The sequence below is a fragment of the Falco cherrug genome, chromosome 1 (genome assembly GCF_023634085.1).
Source record: "Falco cherrug isolate bFalChe1 chromosome 1, bFalChe1.pri, whole genome shotgun sequence".
Lineage (NCBI taxonomy): Eukaryota > Metazoa > Chordata > Aves > Falconiformes > Falconidae > Falco > Falco cherrug.
Window position 1 is genome coordinate 56,564,322 of NC_073697.1, and position 23,172 is coordinate 56,587,493.

At 40.5% G+C, this 23,172-nt stretch overlaps 1 protein-coding gene across 5 annotated transcripts; it reads right to left on the reverse strand.

Annotated features, from left to right (window-relative positions):
• Positions 1-465: 465 nt before the first annotated feature.
• Positions 466-10,104, reverse strand: GNPDA2 (glucosamine-6-phosphate deaminase 2). Of its 5 annotated transcripts, none has more exons than XM_055696897.1 (7): positions 9,947-10,104; positions 8,338-8,501; positions 7,927-8,028; positions 7,273-7,455; positions 6,766-6,950; positions 6,496-6,670; positions 466-545 (listed from the first exon to the last, which is right to left on the reverse strand). In XM_055696897.1, exons 2-7 carry the CDS (start codon positions 8,459-8,461, stop codon positions 466-468), a joined length of 849 nt encoding a protein of 282 aa, XP_055552872.1. In that variant the 5' UTR covers positions 8,462-8,501; positions 9,947-10,104. The 5 variants fall into 5 exon arrangements, with proteins under 5 accessions (XP_055552872.1, XP_055552941.1, XP_055553066.1 ...); XM_055696966.1 differs by having other exon boundaries at positions 7,927-8,024; positions 8,334-8,501; XM_055697091.1 differs by lacking the exon at positions 466-545 and adding an exon at positions 2,091-3,199.
• Positions 10,105-23,172: the final 13,068 nt, after the last annotated feature.

Consider the following 23,172-nt stretch of genomic DNA (forward strand, 5'->3'; position numbering starts at 1 on the left):
TACTTTAATGGCTAGCTAGTTTGTTGTTGTTTGGGTTTTTTATTTGAAGCTGTTTCAAGTATACTGAAAAACCAAAGATCTGTGTGCAAACAAGTTATCCCACATCTCTAATAAACGTAAGTAAGTTGCTGCTACTACTGATGCTGAAGAAAGGACATGCAAATAAAGGCTCTATCATTAACATAATTATTATTCCTCCCCTAAAAAAAGCTAGCAGGAATGCTATCTTAAAAGACAGCATTTAAGAAAGTACAGATACATTTTTTAAGAAAGTGCAGGTACAGTAATATGTGCTAAGAGCAAAGTAACTACAGCAAGATTTCTCCCAACCCTCCCTTTAAGTAGACCTAAAAGAAAGTAGGTACTGGCTCCGTAATGAGGAATAAAGCAGAAACTAAAGGTAAGACAGATTATGCAAACAGTAAATATTTCATAAAGTTGCTGAGTATATCAAATATATATTACCTAATTAAACGAAGTTACATGCATGTATAAAGTTGCTTTGAGCATGAGACTAGAACTCAGTCTTTTAGCCTTACAGCCATCTGAAACAGAAAAAAATACAAATTCAGTCTAATTCTGAGAGGACTTGTACATGATGTCAGTTTTGAAAGCAAGGACTTTAAGAGAGCTGGTTAGTACTCTTAAAGTAAATGAAGTATTAGTTTTAGAATCAGGTCATTTTGTGTCAATCTGGTCACATATTCCCCCTTCCCCGCCTTTGAAACATACTTCAAAATCTTACTGAGAAAAAGGGGAATAAAACACTAAAGTAGATGTGCCAGGCTACATTAGGATTTACTCACTTACCCAAGGACCAATAACCTAAGACTTCGTGAATTTGAAAATGTTTGAAAATACTGCAGGGTAACAGGTAGAACAATTTACAGGGCTGACTTATAGCTAAACAAGTTTGGGAGGTACCATCAATAAAGAACTGGTATTTACTAAGAAAGTAATTGGAAGCATCTTAAGGACTGAAATGATAGAAACAGTGCAGCAGTATTAAAAAAAAAAAATGAAGTCATGAATTTACAGGGGCTAGAGTAGAAGTCTCTCCCCCCCATAGAATTCATAACTTAGAAAAAGTTTAACAGAAACAAACTGGAGAACTACTGGAAACTTCACAAAAAGAGGCAGGAAGCCTTAGACCCCCTCAGACAAGCATGGGTACTGCTGTACCAGTACTTAAACCGGCCTGTGTTTCACAGAAGTTTCAGTAGTTGTGAAGGGAAAAGAGGTACCAATACTGTGGCCTCACAATGTTTTAAGATAACACCAAAAAGGGCTCTAGTTGGTAAGGCTGCCAAGGCAGATGACTGAAAGGTACTCTGGAGTAAAAACAAAAATAAGGAGTTGCAAGGAAGAAAAAGCTTTTTAAGTAGAAAGATATAAAAGCCATGCATTTCCACTCATACCTGAATTCTAGTGTCCTCAACAGAATTTCAAATACAAAGTCTTTACTTAGCTGTAAACGCCAAGAATGGCAAGCCTCACAATGCAAATCGTGGGTTATATGCTACATGTAACAGCTTTCTCCTGAAGCACAGTTAAACTTTTCCCCCCAGTATTGCATTATACTTAAAAATTACAAGCGTGAAAGTTGAACCTTAACCTGAAAGCCTATTTTAAACCTGCGCTTGTTCAATCTACTCTTAGGAACTGAAACACTAGCCCTGGCTTCCTACACTGCTCTAAGGCAGACTCTTTCCTCCTTTTCTAATTTCACAGAATCATAGAACAGTCCAGGTTTGAAAGGGACCTTGAAAAACCACCTGGTCCAACCCTTTCTGGGAGAGGTGACCTAGATAAGATTATCTAGCAACCTGCCCAATCGCATCTTGAAAAACCTCCAGCAGCAAGGGGGGACTCTTCCACATCCCTGGGAAGGTAATGTGATCTGCAAGAAGGGTTACCTACCACTCATATGGGTAAAAAAAAAAAGTTTGCTTTATTGCACTTTCTCCCAGTGAGTATTTTACACAAGGGCATGCTCCCCATGGCCCCTCCCCACCCCCCCAAAAAAAAAAGTATTAATCAAACTCTTAACTTCCTCTTTAGGTGGAAGAAGGCACAAAATTCCTAACCCCTCCATGAAACCCTGAAGTATTTATTCATGTCAGAATTTATAGTAGAAAGAAAACAATTTTGAAATTGTAGATATATGAAGTTTTACTTATATTCAAAGTAGGAAATAACATTCCTTATAACAGCTCAATGTTTATAATGATACAACGAGAGGTAACTATTGCAAAGTGATTAACAGTTGACTTTAAATGCTTATATATTAAACCTGCAGACATATTCCTGTAAATTAACCTTATTTCAGGCATTTAATAGTAACATCAATAGTATGATTAAATAGGTACCTCCAGAAAGGAACATCTAAATTTCTTATGTATAAAGCTCCAATTACCAAAAATATAAAAATCCTAAAGTAATTTGAAATACATGAGAGGAAAAAGTGCTATGGCAGAAGTTTAATATTTTATCTGTGAAGTTACAACTCTCAAGAATTTGGTGCATTTTTAGGCACTGTTTTTATATTTTTATTTGCCTGAATTGTACAGCAGGACTTGAGATGCCCAAAAACTGTTTTAAGATAAATTTAAGGCAACCAAGTGCAAAAGCTCAGTGTACATTAGATATATGTAAACAGAACATTTCATAGTAGAAATTTTACAACTATTACAAGTCCATAGTATTGACAAAGGCCAAAACCATTCTGCCTAGAGACACAAACGCAAAAGGTAGTTACACTAATCAAGCCAAAAGTTACAAATTCCTGGAAATAAAATATCATCTTCTCTAACACAAGGCAGATGCGTTACATTGCTGTGCTAGAATAAGTGCTCTGCTTCCCCCCTCCCCCCTGCCCATAACATGCAGTCTCCCCCAGGTTTGTTCTATTCTATTCCATTTAATTATGTACCACCAGCCTACAACAGAGCTCCAAATCTTAAAGCAAAATGCACAACAGATATGGAATGTTAATGTACAGATATTGGACCTTTTAAAAAAATACAGTACCTAGGATTCCCCATTTTAAACAGTTTTCAGCATACTGCATAGCAGTGAACTCATCTGCTACCTAAAACTGTTGCTGTTGACCCACATGGAGTTCCTCTTGAATTCTTCTTTCAGTTTTCTTTCATACTGTACAGTGGGTCCACAAGCTTATTGTGCACATGCATTAAACCTTGGGGGGAAAGCAACAATGCCAGCTTTACATTAGTTATACTTTTTCAACATGTCCCTTCTATCCACATTTTTACTTGGAGTTTGCTTCAAAGTATACATCTTAAATAGTTCCCTAAAGAAAACAACAATGGCTATTTAAAAGGAGTTTAAAATCAGAAGTTAAAGACAGCATATATTCCTGTATCACTTATACTAACAACATCTTCAGCATAAAGTGAACAGGGATGAGACAGTTGTCTGGTAACAGACCTATTAAAAAGTAGATCTGGAATACTTCCAGGTGACTTCAATACATGAGATCCACCCATCTTTCTTTTGTAATAAAAACTGCATAACAACATAAAAATTCCCCTCATACCACAACTTGTCATAAAAGTCAGTTTGAATTCCAGTGTTCTAGCATTGCAGTATTACCTTCTAATTAGTAATATACCTTCTGGTCCTAGACAGGAAAACAAGCTAAAAGTACCCGGACTGTTAATACAGATTCAGAACTTCAGTAGTGCAGCCGTTTTCTAGTCTAGCCAGGCTTTTTTTTGGTCCTATACAAGTCATCCATAGCTGTGGTTAGGGGAGCATTTGTTTTCCTATTCAGGTATTTTAATTTTGGAAAGTGCTGAAGAGAAGAGCAATAAAAAGAGTGCTTCTTTCTTTACTGTGTTACGACTTAGTAAAAATGTTACCTACATCTAGTTGGTATGACATTCAGTCACAGATATGTTTTTAACCTCATTTCACCTTAAGGACTAATATCTGCAAAGTAAAAGACCATTTTAGCATCAAACTAAAGATTAACTTCTAAAATTACAAGTTTACGTGATGTGCAACATTAAAACAAAAAAAAAAAACAAACAAAAAACCATGAAAGAACTCCAACAGTAGTGCATATTTTAGTGATGACCTATGGCAAAGAATATTTAAATACCTTTGCTACATGATGCATCTGGTGGCAAACTTAGGATCACTGCAGCAACATGAGACTTGAACAACTTTACAGTCTTGGGTCATTTACTGTAGGTGACCACAACAAAAGGAGTCTTATGCAGCATCTATTTCTAATCAACGTGTGATTATTTATCCTAAAATCCAGACGTTACTGTTTCCTTCTCCACTTAATCACACATTCAGGCAACACTCCTATAACCAACCCAAGAACCCAGCTCAATTGGTCTCTCTAGCTAATGACTTCGCTTCAAATATTTGTGCAAAACCACCAAACATTAGAAGGCAACATAAGAAAACAGTTTCTTAGATTTCGTGAAGGGTAACTATTGGATTGATGTACACGGTCATGTCTAGTATTTTTCAGGAGTTTAGCAGTGACAAAATATTAAGTATACATTTGGTACAAAAGCCATTTGTACTGAAAGAGTTAACAGCTGCACACACTACTCAAACTAGAACCATGTTTTGAACTTTAAAGCATTTCACTTCCTGCTAGTGTTTTTCTCTTCCAAAAAAAGGAAATGGAGATAATTACCCACTTCCTAGATGCATGAGAAATGTTTAAAGTATTGCTGCTGTCAATATATTTAAATCCTGTTAGTGAATGATTCAGGAAAAAGTCATAAAGAAAAGGGTTTTATAAAAAACATATGCACCAGAGTCCTTACTTGATAGATGCCAAAATTATTTCAAAGGAAAGTCTCACTGTATATTCAAGTATGCTTTGAATAAACAGATTTCTGCATACAGTTAAGAGCAGCATGCACAAATACAGGAAAAGCTATACTGAACTGACTTATCTGCAGTAGTTAGTAAATTCAAAGTTCACTTTCTGCTTCATTCTGCAAGGAAGTTACCTTTCCCTTTTCCAGTAAGAACACTGAAGTACACTTGGTAATTCTAGCTTCTAACCAGCCAGTTTTCAGAAAGTTTAGAAATAAAGTGGAGTAAGAGTTATTCTAGTTACCAGCCAGTGTGGCACTTTGTTATGAAAAAAATGTCAAGTTTCAAATAGTACCTTGAGGATTTTTTTTTTTTAAGTAGTGAAAAATTAGAGTAAATAACTACCATAATTAGCAGTATTAAGAACTACTCAGCTTCCTAATAAGTCTAACTAAGATCAAGACTCAAAAATAATTCCAGGTTTGACCCACATTGATTTCTCTTCCATCTTAAAAGGGGAAAATCTCACTAATAATAAAGCAAGTTTAAAGTAAACAATCTTTAAGAATTCTATTGCTTTGTATTACAGGGTAATCAAAGACATTGTGATAAAAGCACACATTCATATAATGTAGCCCTTGACTTTTTAAAGCAATGTTCAGTTTCATTCATACCTACTAATTCTCTATCAGATTTATATATACAAAAGCTTTGTTTGGGAAAGCTATGAAACACAAGATAATGTTTAAAGTTTATCCGAGCACTTAAAGAAGTTTATCTTTGAAAACAACACCAAGTACTACCTAGCAGTGTGATACAGGTAAAGACTAACACACCCCACACCTCATACATAGGGGAGGACAGCATACTGGAAAACCCCAAAATTAACAAGCTGGCCACAAGTGATATCAGGATAAAAAAAAAATAAAAATCACATTAATACCAGAACTGCAATCTAATATATAGACATTGGTGATATAATGCTCTAAAAAAATAATTTCCTAAAATACAGTCTTGATCTCAGATGCCTCAACTACTACAGGTATCCATGCTAGTAAGAAAGAAGACTGACATACACAATTGCATTTGCTGTGCTAATATAGTTAGGAAAAAGCTTTTCTCGGCAGTCTCAGTGAAACAGAATTCACATCTAGGAAGTCTCAATGACTACCAAAAATCTCAAGTTTCCCTCATTATACTTACTACAAATATGAAAAGGTCAGTAAAAGGGTGCAGCGTATCCAGTCAGTATAGATTGTTATGTTAATTGCACTGCATGAAAAAACATCCTCAAGTGGCTTCAAAGTCTGTTATCACACATTTCAAGTTTACTAGATAACACATTACAGTACGTAGCAAAAGCAGCATAAAAAATACCAGGATTAATAAATACACAAGTTTTCTTTAAGTGAAACTTTCCAGTATATTTAAGACCAGTATTCTGGAACACGAGACCGCTGCTGTTCTACATACTGAATATTACTAAACTATCATTTTAAAATTGGAAGCAATGGAAATATTTTTCCAAAGTAAATTTTTCAGGAATGTAAGTAATACAAGAAATAAGTTAACATTTAGCATTTTGAATATATAGCATTATACACTAGCTAAAGTGTTGGAAGGCTCAGACTTAAGTCAATTTAATATTTTTTTTTAAGTACATGTAACCTCTGGTTCAGTGCTCACCTTTAAAGTACTTCACAGTTTTAACTCTTAGTTCTAAAGTAGCATCTTCATCACACACGAAGATAGTACGAGGGTGTTGCTGGAAAGCAGAAACTGTCCACATGTGATTAACTCCTTCTTCAATTGCTTTGTACAATGCAAAAGCCTTATGTGCACCTGTTATAAGAATCATCACCTGCAAAACAAAGGTTTCTTTACTTTTAATCCCAGTATCAATACCCACTAGTCTTGAAAACAGATGCATGCAACTAAAACTAAATGAGTTCTTACTTCTCTAGCATCCATCACTGTACCCACACCAACTGTAAGCGCCATAGTTGGTACTTTAGATAAGTCTCCATCAAAGTATTTAGCATTTGCCAAAATGGTGTCCATTGCTAAAGTCTTTAATCTTGTTCTTGAAGACAAACTTGATCCGGGTTCATTGAATGCAATGTGGCCATCTGGACCAATGCCTTTCCAAAGTTAAAAAAAAAGTAAATCATTCCACACCTGTGAGTCAACAAATATCCTTAAACATTGTAAATTCATAAAAAAGTTTTAGGACTCATTCTTTCCTTTTGGTTCCCCATTTCCAATAAAAAAACATTCAGAACATACTTGAAATTAAGTTATTAGAAACCTGGACACCAACTTTGTTTTGGTATTCATACTGATTGTTAGTCACAGAACTTTCTTATACCATCTTTGAAAAAAATGGGTTTAGCTACATTATGAAAATAATGATTAAAGTCAGTATACTTGAATCATAACTAACCACAGAGCATTTCCTCATACCTCCAACAAACAGATCAATTCCCCCTGCTTCTTCAATTTTCTTTTCAAATGCATCGCATTCTGCCTGTAAGTCTGGAGCATTCCCATCAAGGATATGAGCATTATTTGGATCTATGTCAATATGTTTGAAGAAGTTATTCCACATATAGGAATGATAACTCTCTGGATGATTTCTGGGAAGTCCTGAAATAATTTAGAGTGAAATTAACATATTGCAAGATTTAACCAAGCAGCCTTAATTCTACTCTGTGTGTAACCAACGTAGGGCATGCAAGGCAAATCAGTCAGATAAAGCACTATTTGAAATTATATTGAGAAGAAATATTTCCTGCTGGCATGCACAGAGTAATTGGTTTACATTCCTTTCAGATTACATTTATCAGTGATAAATGTAAAGTCCTCAGAAGAAATGAAGTCACAAATATTACATAACATACTGTCTACAGAATTATTTGGAAGCATTTAATTTAGCCCAGGATCCACCTGTTTCTTATTTGCATTTTTGTGGATAAAGGAATAGAGAATAATGCTTAAGATGACCCTATGGGGTCATCTTATGACAGAAGTCTAACAGAGATACAAAGATACTATACTGACATCGTGCTTTGACAAAGTATTTAATAGTTTTAAAAAAGGAAAAAATTAGCACCTTACCTACATATTCATCCATGTTAAAAGTCTTCACATATTTGAAAGAAAGATCTCCATTCTTGTGATATTCTATCAGCTTTTTGTAGCATCCCAACGGTGTACTCCCTGTTAAATAAAGTTTTTCTACTGTTCTATGTATCCACACAACACTTTCAGTTTATTTAAGTGTCTTTATAGTCAGATTTTGCTACAAAGCTTTTCAACATAAAATAAACCTATTATTTCTCATTTAGTTTGAGAAGCTGAGAAATACTATCACAACTTTTTACACAAATTAAATTCGTATTTTAAAAGAAATATATTGGGAGCATTACCAAAAGTGTATTTATGTTCTTTTAAGTACTGTATCTGTTAGCAACAATACAAACATAGTTCTATATTTAGTCAGTTATATAGGCTTTGAATGAAACTTGCCTGTTGGTAGACCAAGCGTGAAATATCTTCCTTGGCTTGGCTTGAATTGGATAATACGATTACAGATGTATTTTGCTGCCCATTCACTAGCCTGATCATAATCTTCAAGAATTACCAGCCTCATTACGACAGTGAGGATCTTGTATAATAAAACAGACTTAAACCTGGAAAAAATGTCAAAAGTTTAAAACTAAACACCACATGAATAGCTGCAAAACTCAGACTACAGAAAAGACAAAAAAATGACCTTTTATACTGATGACTTATAGTGCTATATAAAGGAAGTTTACTTGCATGAGCATATTGTACTCTTGCAGTCTTAGCTCAAGCCGGACTACTGGACAGTGAAAAGAAAAGCTACAGAATCCAAGTGGATAGATTACCGCCAAAATATTAAGTGTCACAAACTAACATGTAGGAAAAAGCTAAAACGAGAACAAGTCACTCTGAACTTCAGTCATTTAATTAGTTGCTACTCTTAGAAAAGAGGAACTACTCTGCTTGAAATGAAAGTAAACAGATAAATAAACATTAACCCCTTTTTCTTGTGACTAGCTGAACATCTAATATTTCAAAAACAACACCCAGAACAACCCTATGTATCTATATTCAAAATGCATAACTGGAAGTAAACAATTAAAACTCCTTTCACTCCCATTCTAGCTCCGTAACAATGCTTCAGTAAACTTACTAATCTGCAAAAAAAAACAGTTAAAGTGTATTACAGATACTTGAAATCTTTACAATTTACAGGAAAAATATCTATGAGGTCACTTTTTTCCCCCAACATAACTTTAAACAGAAGACAGTCATTCCTTATAGGCTCTGATTTTGAGTACAACTACATCAGCTATTAAGATGGGTATCTAGAAAACAAGCTTGACTGTAAAAAGTACATAAGCATCTCTTGCATTTAAGCAAAATTTTTCCGTGAGATCCTGCTCAAAGTCAGGTAATTATCAGGAAGGCTGAGGTTCTTTAGCCAGTTTGCAATGTATTGCTCCTCTCTTTGCAGGTCCGAGCGCACGAGGCATTAGCCAGAGAACACCACAGCTGTCAGAAGCCTCAGGTTAACTAGGCGCCAAACCACGAGCACATGCTACTTTTAGCTGACCCAAAGCGAGGGCCACGTTTAGAAATACGAATTGCGCTACAGCAGCGTTGCGGGGTAACCCCTGCGCGCCCACCGCCCCCTCCCCCGGGCAGCCGGGCCCTGCCAAGCCGAACCGGCTCTTACAGAGGAAGCGCTACCCGGCAGCTACCGGCAAACACGTTTCCTCGAGGAGGAAAACCAGGACGCCAGAAAGAGACCCCGCGGCTTCAGGGCGGCCTTGTAAAGCTTTAACCATTTTACCCCGAAAACACAGTGATGGTCTCCAAGAGGAGCAACCGGCCAACAGCACCAGCACGACCGCGGTTGTTTCGGCTGAGGGCACTTTTTGGGGGGGCGGCGAATCTGCGCTGCTAGAAGAGACCCCCTGCGGCCCGCCGCGCTCCCCGCCACGGCCTCCCCCTGCCCGCCCACCGCCCGGGGCTGCAGCCCCCGCGGCCGGCAGCGCTGCCCAGCCCCGCCCCGCCAGGGGGCACGGCCCCGCCCGGCCCCGCTCACCCTCGGGGGATCCAGCAGCGAGCACAAGCGGCGCAGGGCCGGCACCCAGCGGCACAGGAGGGCGGCCGGGACCCGCCGCAGCACTCGCCCCTCCGCCTCCGGCCGGGCCTCGCGCGCAAACCGGAAGCGCCCGGCGGCGGCCGGAAATAGCTGCGCGGGTGGGCGGTGCCGCGCGTGCGCGGGGCGGCGGCCTGGCAAGGCGGGAGTTTGGGATGCGGCGGGTCGGGTTGTTCCGCCTCTTCTGGTGTGGATTGTAGGGGTGGGGTATGAGCAGAGGAGGTGTCTGCCTTCGGAGGAGGGCCAGGCCGCTGCTGCTGCTGCTGGGTTGGGGAGGGGAGGGGAGGGGAAGGGAGGGACGGGACGGACGGCTGCGACAGTACTAACGTGCTCCACTGACTAGAGCGGGGCCTTTGCACGAGGCCTTCTCTTGGAGCCCCTGTTTTGTGAAGCAGGTGGCACACTAAGGTCTTAATGAGAAAAGTGCCTCTTTAACCTAAGGATTTGCCTAAACCAGTTACAAAAGAGGCTGTTCATAGTTACTACAAAAATAATAGCTAAAGCATCAACTTGCTTTTCTTTTTGCTTTAAAAGTAGTGAAGTAATTTTATAGACATAGCTAAACTATAATCTAAACAGCTATGGTGTGGTAGGTCCTGCTAGTTGGGAAAGGACTAAGTCTTAAAGGGGGCTTCTTCAGAACTTGGTAAGGAAACTGGGGAGGGTGGGGAATGTAAAAGAGCAAACTATATCATTCTGAATACATGCGTAAGCTCATGCTGCAGGCTTCACCAAGGCTTTACTACACTAGAAGACCAGAATAAATCTGTTTACTAGGCAGGAGCATAGCTGGCTGAGGATAAATCTCATGACTGAAGGCTAAAGGGAAGACAGCTAATAAAGTGGTAAAAAAAAATACCTGGAGTCATACATGAACATAATTATACGCTCTCTGGTAACTTGACTAGAACTACTGCAAGGTAGTTTAGAAAGACTGTGTAATGCTTTGCCAAGGGCATGAAAGGTGCATCTGCAAACTTGTGAGGAAAAATATCTTACTGGAGTCCCTGGGCTTAGCAGGCAACCAATAAAAATACCCTTTGTTTCAATATCTGCCCTTTACTTGAATGTAGCTTTCTAATATTAGCAACTTGATTTAGCTCATGCCTGTTCTTCCAATAAGGTGTTTATCTTAGAAATAAAGAATATTGGGTTTTCTTGCACCATTTCTTAAGTCATGCTCTGAATCTCTGCTGCTCTCCTTGTTTCAGAGTATGTTTGCAGTGGAGGTTGTGATTTTCAGCTACTATGTAACAATATAAGTTTTGCCCCTAGACTTCCATTCCGGTTATGGACCATGTTAACACTTCAGTGGTAAACCGCTTCTGCATATAGCAGACTAGTTAACACATTTCTTTGGTTTTACTACATACCTAGGTACCTACAGGCCTGAAATCACCCCCAGAATTGTAGGGCTGATCCTTCCCTTCCATTGGTGAGCCTTGTTCTCTAAAATGTAAGCTCAGTGTAGGAGATTACTTAATTATTTTCTCATGGTCAGGTATCCATCTGTGTTTCTCTCATCATCAGCTCCTTGCAATCCTGCTTGGATTGTCTATTCACTTTCTTTGCAACCTTAATGTTGCCAGCTTTTATGTGGCACTTGCTTTACAGTGCCCCTGAAGGTAGCAACAACAGGCTTCTCTACCTCCCAAAAATTTTACTAGCCACCTTGATCTCAAGATGGTCAAATTTTTCTGAGGATTTTTGCAGAAGAATGGCTGCAGAAGCATGGCCTTAGAATCTCTGAAGATCTGCACAATCCAGGCCTGGTATTAGAATAGGCCTGTAATCAGAATTGTACTGAAGTTGCTGTGCTGAAGATAACAAGAAAGGTAGCCTTGAGCTATTCTTGAATCCTGAGACTGAGTAATTATGTTGTGCCAACAGGCCGTGGCTCTAACAGGATACAGCTGCTGGGAAAGCAGGTGCAGGGCCAAGAAAGATAGGGAGTGGTATGGGAATATAGGGAGTAACAAACTATAAGGCTGAAGCATAGCAACACAATTAGCTACATGGATAGAATGTTTATTTTAGTCATGATAATTAGGGGTGTGAGAACCACGCGTGTTCAGAGACTACTAACCAATTATATTTCTGCTTTACGAATATGCATGTGTATCGGTTCTATATAAGTAGTGTTTGAAACTAATAAAGTTGAGCAAGATGCATAACTCATATTGAGCGTCTTCTTGACTCCGGCGAACCCTTCTTCCAACAGATTTTTACTGTGATGTATACTTGCTACCTGCTGCCTTGATGAGGTGGGAGTGGAGCATGCCAGAATGGATGGTACAGCAAGATTAGCTGTTTGCATTATCTCCTCTTCCCTTGGCAAAACAGTGTTGCTCAACTTTTAGGCTTCCCTTCTCAGATCCCGTTCCTTCCTCTGCCCTGTAGGTATGACGCTACTATATATTCCCTATCCTACCATAGTTGATCGGCGTTGCTCATCACTCTGCATGTGAAGTTATTATAATGAGATCTTTCATGCAAGTTCTGTTGGTTTCCAAAACCTTAACATATGCTTTATTCATCACTAATGAAAAACTCCTAAAATTCAGATAGTAGGCTCCCCCACATTTCAGATTCTCCAGGAGGTCAAAGAATATGCTATGCACTGTTCTATGCTCAGTGGAACTTGTTGCACTTTTCCCTGCTGCCTCAATTCTGAACAACCTTTTGTGTCTGTTGCCTTTTAGCAAACTTCTTGATATTAACAACTGCTTCTATTAGACACACGCTCAGACAAATTCCCTGTCTTTTGTGGGCATATTCAGTTCTGCCTCTTGTTAGTATGCTAATGCCTAGGGTATGATTTTTCCAAAGTAATTCTTTGAATTTTGCTTTCTAATTATTATTTATTTATTTATTTATTGTTAATTTGCATCTAATAGCAGATGCAAAATGCTCTATATGCACTGATTGTTGTTGCTAGCAATTAGGCCACATTCCTAATTCCTTATTAGGTTTCATTGAGTAGCATGACTCGAAATTTCTTAAAATCTCACAGTCATAGTATTTTAAACCCCAGGGTCCTTCTGTTGCTTTTGGAAACAGTCTTTCTGTGATATTTTTTTTCTTTTCTTTCTTAATGGCCTCTTCTGTTAAGTATTAGTTCATTTATTCTAGTCATGGTGATTGGATTTTTATATATCTGTTATGATAGGGGGGCTTTTAAGCTGCTTCTTTTAAACCTGTGTTTAAGTGACTATGAATTTAAACTGGATGTACTTCAGCAGTAACCAAATGGCATTGAGTTTTACCTAAGGAGGGCCACCTGAACTTTGGCTGAATCCACTCTTTTATCAAGGTAGCTATTCCTTCAGATTCCCTCTTTTTTTAATTTGAAAAACAAAGCATCCTGCCCAAAGTTGGGACCTATGAAGAAAAATTACTCAACTGGACATGCAGAACATGCACAGTTGACATGCAGGAAAGACTCTGAGAAAAAGCCAAAAAAGTTGCAATGAAGATATTTGCCAGGGCATTAAACATAGAGGTTGAAAAAATAATTGATGAACAGACTTAGCAAAAAAAAATTAAACTAAAGCCCAAACAAACAAACAAACAAAAAAAGAACCCTACCTCTCATCACCTTGCTGAATTAAACTCTTGTATCAGTTCTAGCTGAGGTGTGTTTAATTTTCCCCACGGCAGCCCTCGCAGTGCTGTGCTCTGTATTGGCAGCTAGAAGGGTGCTGGTAACACACAGTGGTTTGGCTACTGCTGAGCCGTGCTCCACAGCACCAAGGCTGGCTCTCCAGCATCCCCCCTCACCAGTGGGCTGGGGGTGGGCAAGATCTTGTGGGGGGACATAGCCAGGACACCTGATCCAAACTGACAAAAGGGATATTCCATACCATGTAATGTCTGCTCAGCAATAAAAGCTAAGAGAAGGAAGAAGCAGGGGGCATTCCTTATGATGACATTTGTCTCCCGGAGCAACTGCTACGTGTACTGAAGTCCTGCTTCTCAGGAAGTAGCTGAATATTGCTTGCTGATGGGAAGTAGAAAATAACTTCTTTTGTTCTCCTTTGCTACCACACATGGCCTTTGCTCTTGCTTTATTAAACTGCCTTTATCTAGGAAGGCTTTTTCCATTTTTTTTTCTCACCCGCCCTGTTCTGCTGAGGAGGGGAGTGATAGAGCAGCTTGGTGGGCTCCTGGCATCCAGCCACAGTCAACACAGCTCTGCTGTGTAACAGGTGTGCAAATCAAGAATAAGGATAGAAAATAACATAGAAGCTGAAACCTTGCAGAATGTGATAACTGTAAGGAGAGAAGGAGGAAAAACGCAGTGGAGTTGTTTTTGGGGTTTGGGTTTTTTTTAATTTTCAGAGCTCTGAAAGAATGTGAAGACAGTGGTAGTTACTCCTGGTACTCTGTTTAATGCCACAGGGTCAATAGCCTTCTGTTTTCCTGGGACTAAAGCATATGGAATTTCTGGTTAACTTCATTTGTCTTCTGGGCATAAGCCTGAGGGGGCTGAATCTACTTGGCAGCTTTGCTTACTGCTCACAATGAAACAGAACAAGGTCTTAAAAAGATGGGTCAGGATGAGTTTGGTACAATGCTTTGGTTGATGCTCTGTTTGTGTTGAGAAAGGAATGTACTCTGAATAATTAGAAAAGAGAAGGTGGGCACCTGAAGGACATAAGGAGACCATCAAGTCAGGAAATCGTTGAACAAAGAAAATTGAAAGGTCTATTCCACCTAGATCCCACCTATTATGAATGGAATGATTGGGTGTCAAAATCAAATGAATATGTATGTAAAAACGTTGTGTAACCTCTAAGGAAAACTGTATAAAATACCTAATTTTTCACTGAAAACTTCGGAACCAGTTTGTCCGGTGCAAATTGGCTAGCTCCCCAAATTTGCACAAAATAAATACCTTTGCTGCTTAAAGACAAAATTAATCTCTGAGTAGTTACTCTGTGCTGTTTTGGCATCAACAAAGACTGAAGATAGTTTCACATGCTCATGCATCCCTGTACATGTCACAGCTTTCTTCAAAGCTTCCTTGGTTAGACCTTGCTGCACTTCTACAAGCTGAGAAGTACATGGCATGTCACATCTTGATTTTATGTTTTATCCAACAATTCCATTGGAATCATTTTCCAGCAACATAGGCAGCGGCAGATTCTGTGATGCTAGGAGTATACCAGCAGAGACACAAATGAAGCATCTAGCCAGTATTTAGCACCATCTTAATTCTCACAGGCAAGGCTTTGAGTCAGTTTGTGAAGCTATACACAGTAATGGATAAGCACCCTATGGTTTTGTTTTCCATGTGTGTTCTTGCATACCATGTGTTGGTGCTTTCTACATCGATTCTGGTAGAATCTGTACCAAAACAGACAGTTACCCAGTACCAGCTGGTTCTGAACATAAGTGTCGATCACTACGGAGTAAGTAGTAAAAGTGATGAGGAGAGAGGCATGTGACTTAAGCATTGAACCACCACCCTCTCACCTTATTGCTGGTGAACTCTTCAGTTCCTGATAGTAGGGGTCCAGTGCTGGAGGTTGCTACTCACTACTACTTAATTTTGACATGTAGCGAGAGCTGATGCTGATCGTTTTCCCATGTGTGGACTGCCAGGATATTTCTCTGCAAGCATTTCTGCCTGTGCCAGCAGGCACAGCTGCCTCCTACATCCCCTCCACATCAGACCTTTCCACTGTTACTGAAGTCAGCGTCAGCTGCCTCGTAGGTATGAGTGCATCAGTCCGTGGCTGGCTGTGTCCCTGCACTGTGGAACATTCTTGATGTGTGCAGGATTGTTGAGAAATTTCTGACAGTGCTCTCAGCTGCTGGTTAAGCCTGTTCCTTTCAGAGTGCACAGATTACGTGTTCACCATTCCTGTCCTTCCTTATCTCTCTCCCCTCTCCTAATCCTCTCCTCACCTAGGCTGAATAAGTAAGCCTTTCTAGCCCTTCCAGGAACATGACTGGGCTGAAATATGTACAACAGGGAGTCCACTTGACTCATCTGTTGTCTTTTGTAAAGTGAAGCTATTTCTAAAGGTAGAAATAAAGGGTACCAAGCACAGGATCATTTGCAGGCTTAAGACAAAAGTTGTGCCCCTACACCAAACATTGTGTGATAAGGAGCTGCTTTTTTTTCCTCTCCTTTTTTTTTTTTTTTTTTTTTTTTTTTCCCTCCCCCTTCTCTGCAGGGAATCTCTGTTTGGTCCAGTGCTTCATGGAAGTTTTATCAGTGTAGAAGACTGATTGATTTTGAGGTCTTTCTGCATGGGGTGCTGTGATAGCTCTTAAGGAGCAAGAGTGAATGACAAGGGCTTTGAGTATGGGTATTTATTTGCTCAGCGTGCTGAGTCTTGTCTGCCCAGTTAGGCAGCCTGATTAAAGCATGGGTGGGCTGATTCACACCATCTGCAAGACCGTTGCCAGAATGCCATCTGCTGAGTGATGGGGGAAATAAGACAATAAAATTTATGTCCTGTGTGGTTGAATTCTAGCTAATCTTAAGCATCTCCTACAGAAAAGCGTAACTAGCCTGAACATAGAGGTTTATGTGGCGTGAATATGCAAAGATGGAGTAAGATGAATTGCAGCCCAGGTGGCAGTGTTTCAAAATGTAGCTAGCATCGGTCATTGCAGATTCTTATATGAAAGTAAAACAATATTCTGATTATCATTTCTCAGGAAGTCACAATGAAGGCACATAGTGTATCTGTAGTCTTGTGTCACAATATACGGTCAGGCAAATAGGCAGCTGCTTGCCCTTCTCTGCCTCCTCTACCATCACGTTTTGGTTTTGAGGGGTTAGAGAGGCCACAGTAAAGCACAGAGGAAGAGGAGGGACTGGCCCTGATGTTGACTGCTGCATCTGGAATGGCATATTGTCATGTGCTGCACCAAGCCAGTGACAAAGCAGCAGAGGTAGTAGGTGTTTACATTTGTGACACTGGGCACCAAAATATGCAGGATATGTTTAATGCTCCATCCTATTCAAGCTACACACATGGGAAATAGGTTCCCTGGTTTTGCAGCTAGTAAACCCTCTACTAGCTTATCCACGGGCCGTCCTGTGCCGGGCATCTCAGTGCTTGGGCACATTCTGGGGTATATGTAAATTGATGAGTATTGAGAAACTAGTGCTCATGAAAGTGCTCTCCTTTGGCAGTGTTTGTGCAAAACTGAACCAGGGTTTAAAGTTTCATGCTAGGCTTTGAAAGATAAGATGGGAGACAACCAGAAAAATCATGCTTAGTGTTTTTTATTAGTACTTACAAGGACCTGCCTCCTGCTTAATATTGCTTCTTTTTATGAAACTGCCTTTGCCTTCTTTAAGAAAAGCTTGGAAAGGGCAGAATTGTAAAACAACTTCAATAAGTGTAGTTTGTACTTGTTAATTCTCTTTGTATTGAATAAACCTTTCAAATATCATTCATGGCTTTGGGGTATTTTTTTTTTTTCCTTAAAATGTCATTATTTCAACAGACCGACTGTGGGTGGAGCAGGCGGGGGGGCGCTGCCGCGGTCTCCCGGCAGGTGGCAGCAGTGTGCCGCGCCGCGGCGGGCGGGGGGCGCGGGGGCTGCGGCAGCTCCGCGGGCTGCTGCCCTCCCCTGCCCCGCCGCTGCCCCGCTGCAGCGCTGCGCCCCGCCTGACCGCACATCAGCCCTGCGCTTCCCTAGTCTGTTGGGAAACAAGGCAGCAAGACTGTATAGAACACAAGGTATTTACCAGGGAGTATTTAATTATATTGAACAAATACTCCCTGTTAAATACCTTGCGTTCTTTGCAGTCTTACTTGCTGCCTTATTTCTTTTCTTCAACAGCTGGCAGGAAACGATAATAATGAACTTTTTGCTCCTTTACAAAAAAAATAACGCAAAACCAACAAACCCCCCAGCAAAACCCTAAAATTTGTATTTTTACAAAAAAATAGACTCCATTAAAATGGAATTAATCTATTATTTTTCCCAGCTAATTTCTTTCAACATATATAAACTTATTTTTGGAAACTCTGATGGTATCCTTTGCCATATCACCCATCGAGTCAGAATAGACTCGGGTAAGGCTTGAGCGGATCAGAAGTATATTTGCGCTTAGTTTGCAGAATGTGCAGCAAACTACTGGTGGATGTTTATCTGGACTCGCTTGGTATTTACTGTGCGACGGTTTCAACCAGAGGCTTTCTGAACCTACTTTGTACTTGGCTGCCTGAAGCTGTCAAATAGAGCTTAGAAAATGGTTATCCTGCAGTGCAGTTGCTGAAGCTTGGGTCCTGCCTAGGTCATTATTTCTTGAAAGGGAAGATAATGGTTCTTGCCTGACCTGGGACGTTACAAATGAACTGAGAAAATCGAAGGCTTAAACAAATTCTTCTCCCAGGAGAATTCTTTTTTAATCCCTAAACCCAGGAGTGACTGTCTGCCCGCAGACAGTAGGTTGTGCTCAGCTGACTGTACCTTGTATGGTTGTGTACATACCTGCTTCATGCTGTTCCAGAGTGAACAGCAGATCTTCAGGTGTGCCCTGATTATAAACCACTTTTCTCTCTTAATGCATAGCTGGCACCTTTTTTTGGTGTGATGTTTGTTCTCGTATCGGGACCCAGGGATCTCCTATGAGAATGCAGGTGCATGGCGGGGTTGGTTCCCACCCATCCTACCCCCACCCAGGGACCAGTCAAAGCTTCCCTCAGACTGTGGCACTGGAAAGTACTGATATTTCTCATCAACTTTTTAGTATAATTTTGAACTTTGAGAGATATAGATTGTTATAAAGTTAAATATTCCCTTTAGAAATGTGTCTATATGTCCTAAAGCTACCTGAGTCTGGTTGGTTGGAGTGGCCATGTGATGAAACATGGGATGAGAAAGGGTATGTGAACATGGCAAAGCCTCCAGAAAGTATCTTTTGTTGTAGCAAACAGAAATAGCCCATTATTTTATTTGACTCATCTGATTTCTGTTGCCACCTCTCAGACTAAGGGGGTGGTGATCAGCAGGCAGAGAAGTTGAAAGACCTGAGGCCAGAATTATCCCTGACTCTCTTAACACTGCATCCTTTATTTCTTTAACAAAGTCCTGGGAGAGCCAGGCTTTCCAGATACATATTCTTTTTTGAAGGTCTAAAAATACATAGAATGCAACCCATTTACTTCAAAACCTATAAAATCTATTCATATTCTACAGGCAGGATAATACTGGCACAGAAGACAGAATATGAAAAAAAAAATGTCTTAATTCACCTCAAGGTTACTGCAGTTTGGAAAGGGAAATAAATTTCTGTTCAACATTACCTTTGGCTTTAAATGCTTTTAGCAGGCACTCAGGGAAGCCTGAAACTGTGCCAAGATCTGGCTTAGCAGAGCAGTCAGAAAGGACCTGCCACTCCAGCTTCTCCTGCATCTTCTAGGAGCACAGGGAGGCAAATCACACAGTCGCCAAGTAGGAAAAGCAGGAAAGCATGGGCAAACGCTTGGGACGGCTACTGTCTGCTGAGCTCTGACACCTGGAGTTGCACCTACAGACAATTTGACTAAAAGGGTAACCTCTCTCCCTGTGGGCATGGGTGTAAGGGTGCTGTAGGCATGGCCAAATGACTCACCCAAGCGGAGCATTATGGTGGTCAGTAGTCTTTAGTTAAGAGTTTGCACACAAGACTTTATGTAAGTCTGCCTCTCCAGTGTGCCATCCGCAAGGATCATACTCATTCCATCTTCCTCTCATAGTCTTCCTCTGCTGAGGCTTTACCATGCTTGACATCTTCCTCTGGCAGGAAGGGCCTCTCCTAGTCTTGCCTTGAACTATGTAGACAACTGCTAAACACACAGTTTTTGGTGAGTAATTTGTCTAGCTCCGTATAAAAACAGTCCCAGGCTTTTGGAGCTGTCAGACTGTTGGCATCGGGTTATTTTCACTCCATTCGACTATGTGTGTGACAGTGCCCCATTTCAGTTAATTTGTATGTTATCGATGATACGAATGTTTTGCTTGTTGGTGGAAAAGTTGTGCTTTGTGCTGAACTCCTTTCAGAAGTTTCAGGATGGTTGCTGCCTGTGTTTAGTGGGACAACAGCTAGTACGTGGGGAGCTGTTTTCTTCAGGCTGCTCTAGCACTCCCCCCAGATGTTACAGCTAATGCAGAAAACAGACTGCTGTTACCTCCTGTAGCTTTCTCTGAGGGGCAAGGGGTACTGTGAGAGAGTACAGGACATACCGTGGGAGCTGGGATGACCTGCAGGTTTGTAAAGTGTTTGAAGAATTTGTAGATCTCGGGCCTGGCTTGCGCTGCATATAAAGCTGTGGTAATACTCTGCGGTGTTGATCCTGCTCTCACCTGAGGGGAAAAACTTCAGCAGGACAGGAGGCTGTGCTTGTGACAATAGGGTTGTGAACAGAAAACGAGGTGGGGTGGGCTCAGGCTAGATTTTAACATGAAGTAGACCTGCCTGTACTGATTATCTGAATTAGCATATTCAGCATGTTCAAAATGTTTTCCTCTTTTCACCTATGTAGAAGCAGAGATGGGAATTAAAAAGGGGGCACATTTGTGAGTGATGGCAGCACAAAACTCGCAGAAACATTTCTTAACATTTGCTTTAAAATTCAATAGATTAAAAAAAATAATAATCTGCCAGTATGAATAATCTCTAAATTTTATTAGCCTTATTCCTAGAATGACTGTCCTCCTCTAACAGAAATGAGCCTGTGTTTCCAATTGCTTGTTGTCACATCTCTACCTTTCTGTTTTTCATACCCCTGGTAAGGTTATAAGGACTTACTAGGAAAAAAGCACTGGAATGCTGTGATATATATGTGATCCCATGAGGCAAATGAAAGTAGGAGGTGCTCTGAATGTGAATGATGGTTGCAAATTGTGATTTTTAGCTGTTAGTCTGATTTGTGGCTGGAGCTGTTGGAACTTACACGTGGCACACTGGGCTGGTTGCACTCTGAAATTCAGCCTCATGCCTGTGTTGCTACAACTGACATCTGTTTCGGTAACCTGCAGCCAATGTTCCCCATGACTTTCTGTAATTGCTGTTGGCAACTGACACAGCCAGATTATGTCTAGGAGTAGATGCTCCTGCTGATTTCAATTTAAGCAAGGCATGAATCCACAAACAAGAAGCCACAAATGGTTGGAAGGAGTCAGCTCTTAACTGGTTCGCTGATGTATATGGTAGGAGTGCACTGAAAACAAATCACACAGACGTTTTTTAACAAACATCACCTCTATTCATTCTGGGGGTATGTTGAAGGGTCTTTAAGAGACAGTTGCGTCCATCCCTTCAGCTGCTTCCAATTCAAAACCAAATGGCACCCACCATGCTAAATTCCTTTTCCCATCACAAAACCTTCTGCTGGGTTAGATGGACCTTTGGTTTGACCCAGTTCAGCTGTTCTTGTATTACAAAAAAGAAATCAAGATTTGCTGGCCTGCAAACTTATCTACAGAGGGGAAGCGTTCCTTATGCAGCAGAAGTCAGCTGAGAAGAACAAGCTGGTGGTCAACACTGTGGAAAAGCAGTGTAAACTGGAAATACAAAGAAAAAGTGAGAAATTCTAAGAGGAAAGTTAAGATGGGCTTTTGGGAAAGAAACACTGGAGAGAGGAGGCACTATGGAGAAGAGTGGTCCTACTGCCTTCAAAATGGAGAATCTGTCATGTATGGGTTAGGTGCCATCTCTTGTGCACAATGGTCCACAAAGAAGTTTGTGTCAGTGTTTAAGTTACGGCGTGTCCCCTTACAGGTTTTCAGTCATGGGCGTGCATTTTATTTGCAAAGCCTTTTACCTGTACACGCTTAATTGTGCTTCTTGTACTACCCCACTTTATCTAGTGAACTTCCCCAAGAGAGATGGCCTGAATTCCTCTTTTTCCACCTTTTTCACCCTTCTGTTTCCTCATCAAAGCCTTCCATCAAATGTGGTGGTTTCCTTTTCTTCCCCAACTCCCAGTTCCAGTGCCTCCTAGTTCCACCTCTCCCCCAATTCATAGGGCAGCTGGTCTGCATGACCATATTGGATTGTGGGGCAAAGGATGTACGCAACAAGCTATGTATGTTCCTCACTTCAGTGAGAGGTAACGGGCTGGCCAAGAGACCCTCTGAATCTGATACCCCTCACTTGCATTCCAGCTGCTGACACCCTGGTAAAGCAATGTACTTAGGGCAAGCAGCAGCTGAGCAGTTGCATATTGCATCACATGGTCCCCAAGGTTGTCCTGAAAGGCACGACACTTGCCTGAAGTGTACATCTTTCCTGCATGTCTCCCAAGTTGGGAGACCCCAGACTTTTGGCTTGGAAATTCCTTTGATGATCCTGCAGCGCAGAGGATTGCAAAGAAATGCTACGCTGTGCTATTTAAATGTGAAAGTTTAATTTGGACAGTAATTGTAAAGTAAAATTCTGTTTCAGAGCAAGGCTTGTCAAATTGTTTGTAATCTGCATTTCCTAGCCTACATTTTGAATTTATCCATGTTGTTCATATGGAAATAAGCAGAAAAACTGAGAAATTGTTGTTGCTGGTTTTTGCTTCATTTTGTTTTGTTTTCCCATGTCAGCCTAATTATTTTTATCTGGGAAAAATGTGCATTTTTCTTTGTAGTGAATAATTTACAGAAATTGCTTGTACATCTAACTTTTCTGATTTCCTAATTCTGGCAGTTGGTGACCTGAAAGATGTTTCATGAAAGGCCATTTTCTCTCCTGCAGCCTCTGACAGTGGTCAGCTGCAGTTTCCTGGAAGTTGCATGGAAGCAACTTTCTGAAAATTCCTCCTCAACACCTGTCATTTTCTTTCTCTTCCACTTACACCCTTTCCCTCTTCCTTTCTGTCTAGCTCTTCAGCTAGTAATGTGCTATATTGTGCAATATATATCATACCAAAAACATTTTATTAACCATCTGAGGGTGCAAGGTATTTTTTATAGTAACTGAGACACCTCCATCACAGCTCTAGGAGTTTGAAGGCTTCAGGGAGCACATGGCTTTGCATACATGAGGAAAACATTATTTGGCATCAATGTGCCATGTACTATGCTGTTGAGAACAAGGATTAAAGGGTTTGCCCTGCCATCTGTCAGGCTGTCATTTTCAATAAATGTTATATCACAGAGATGTTATTATGGCACAGACATTGGCTAAAAGTGGGATGCACACATCATCCTAGGATGGTATTTCT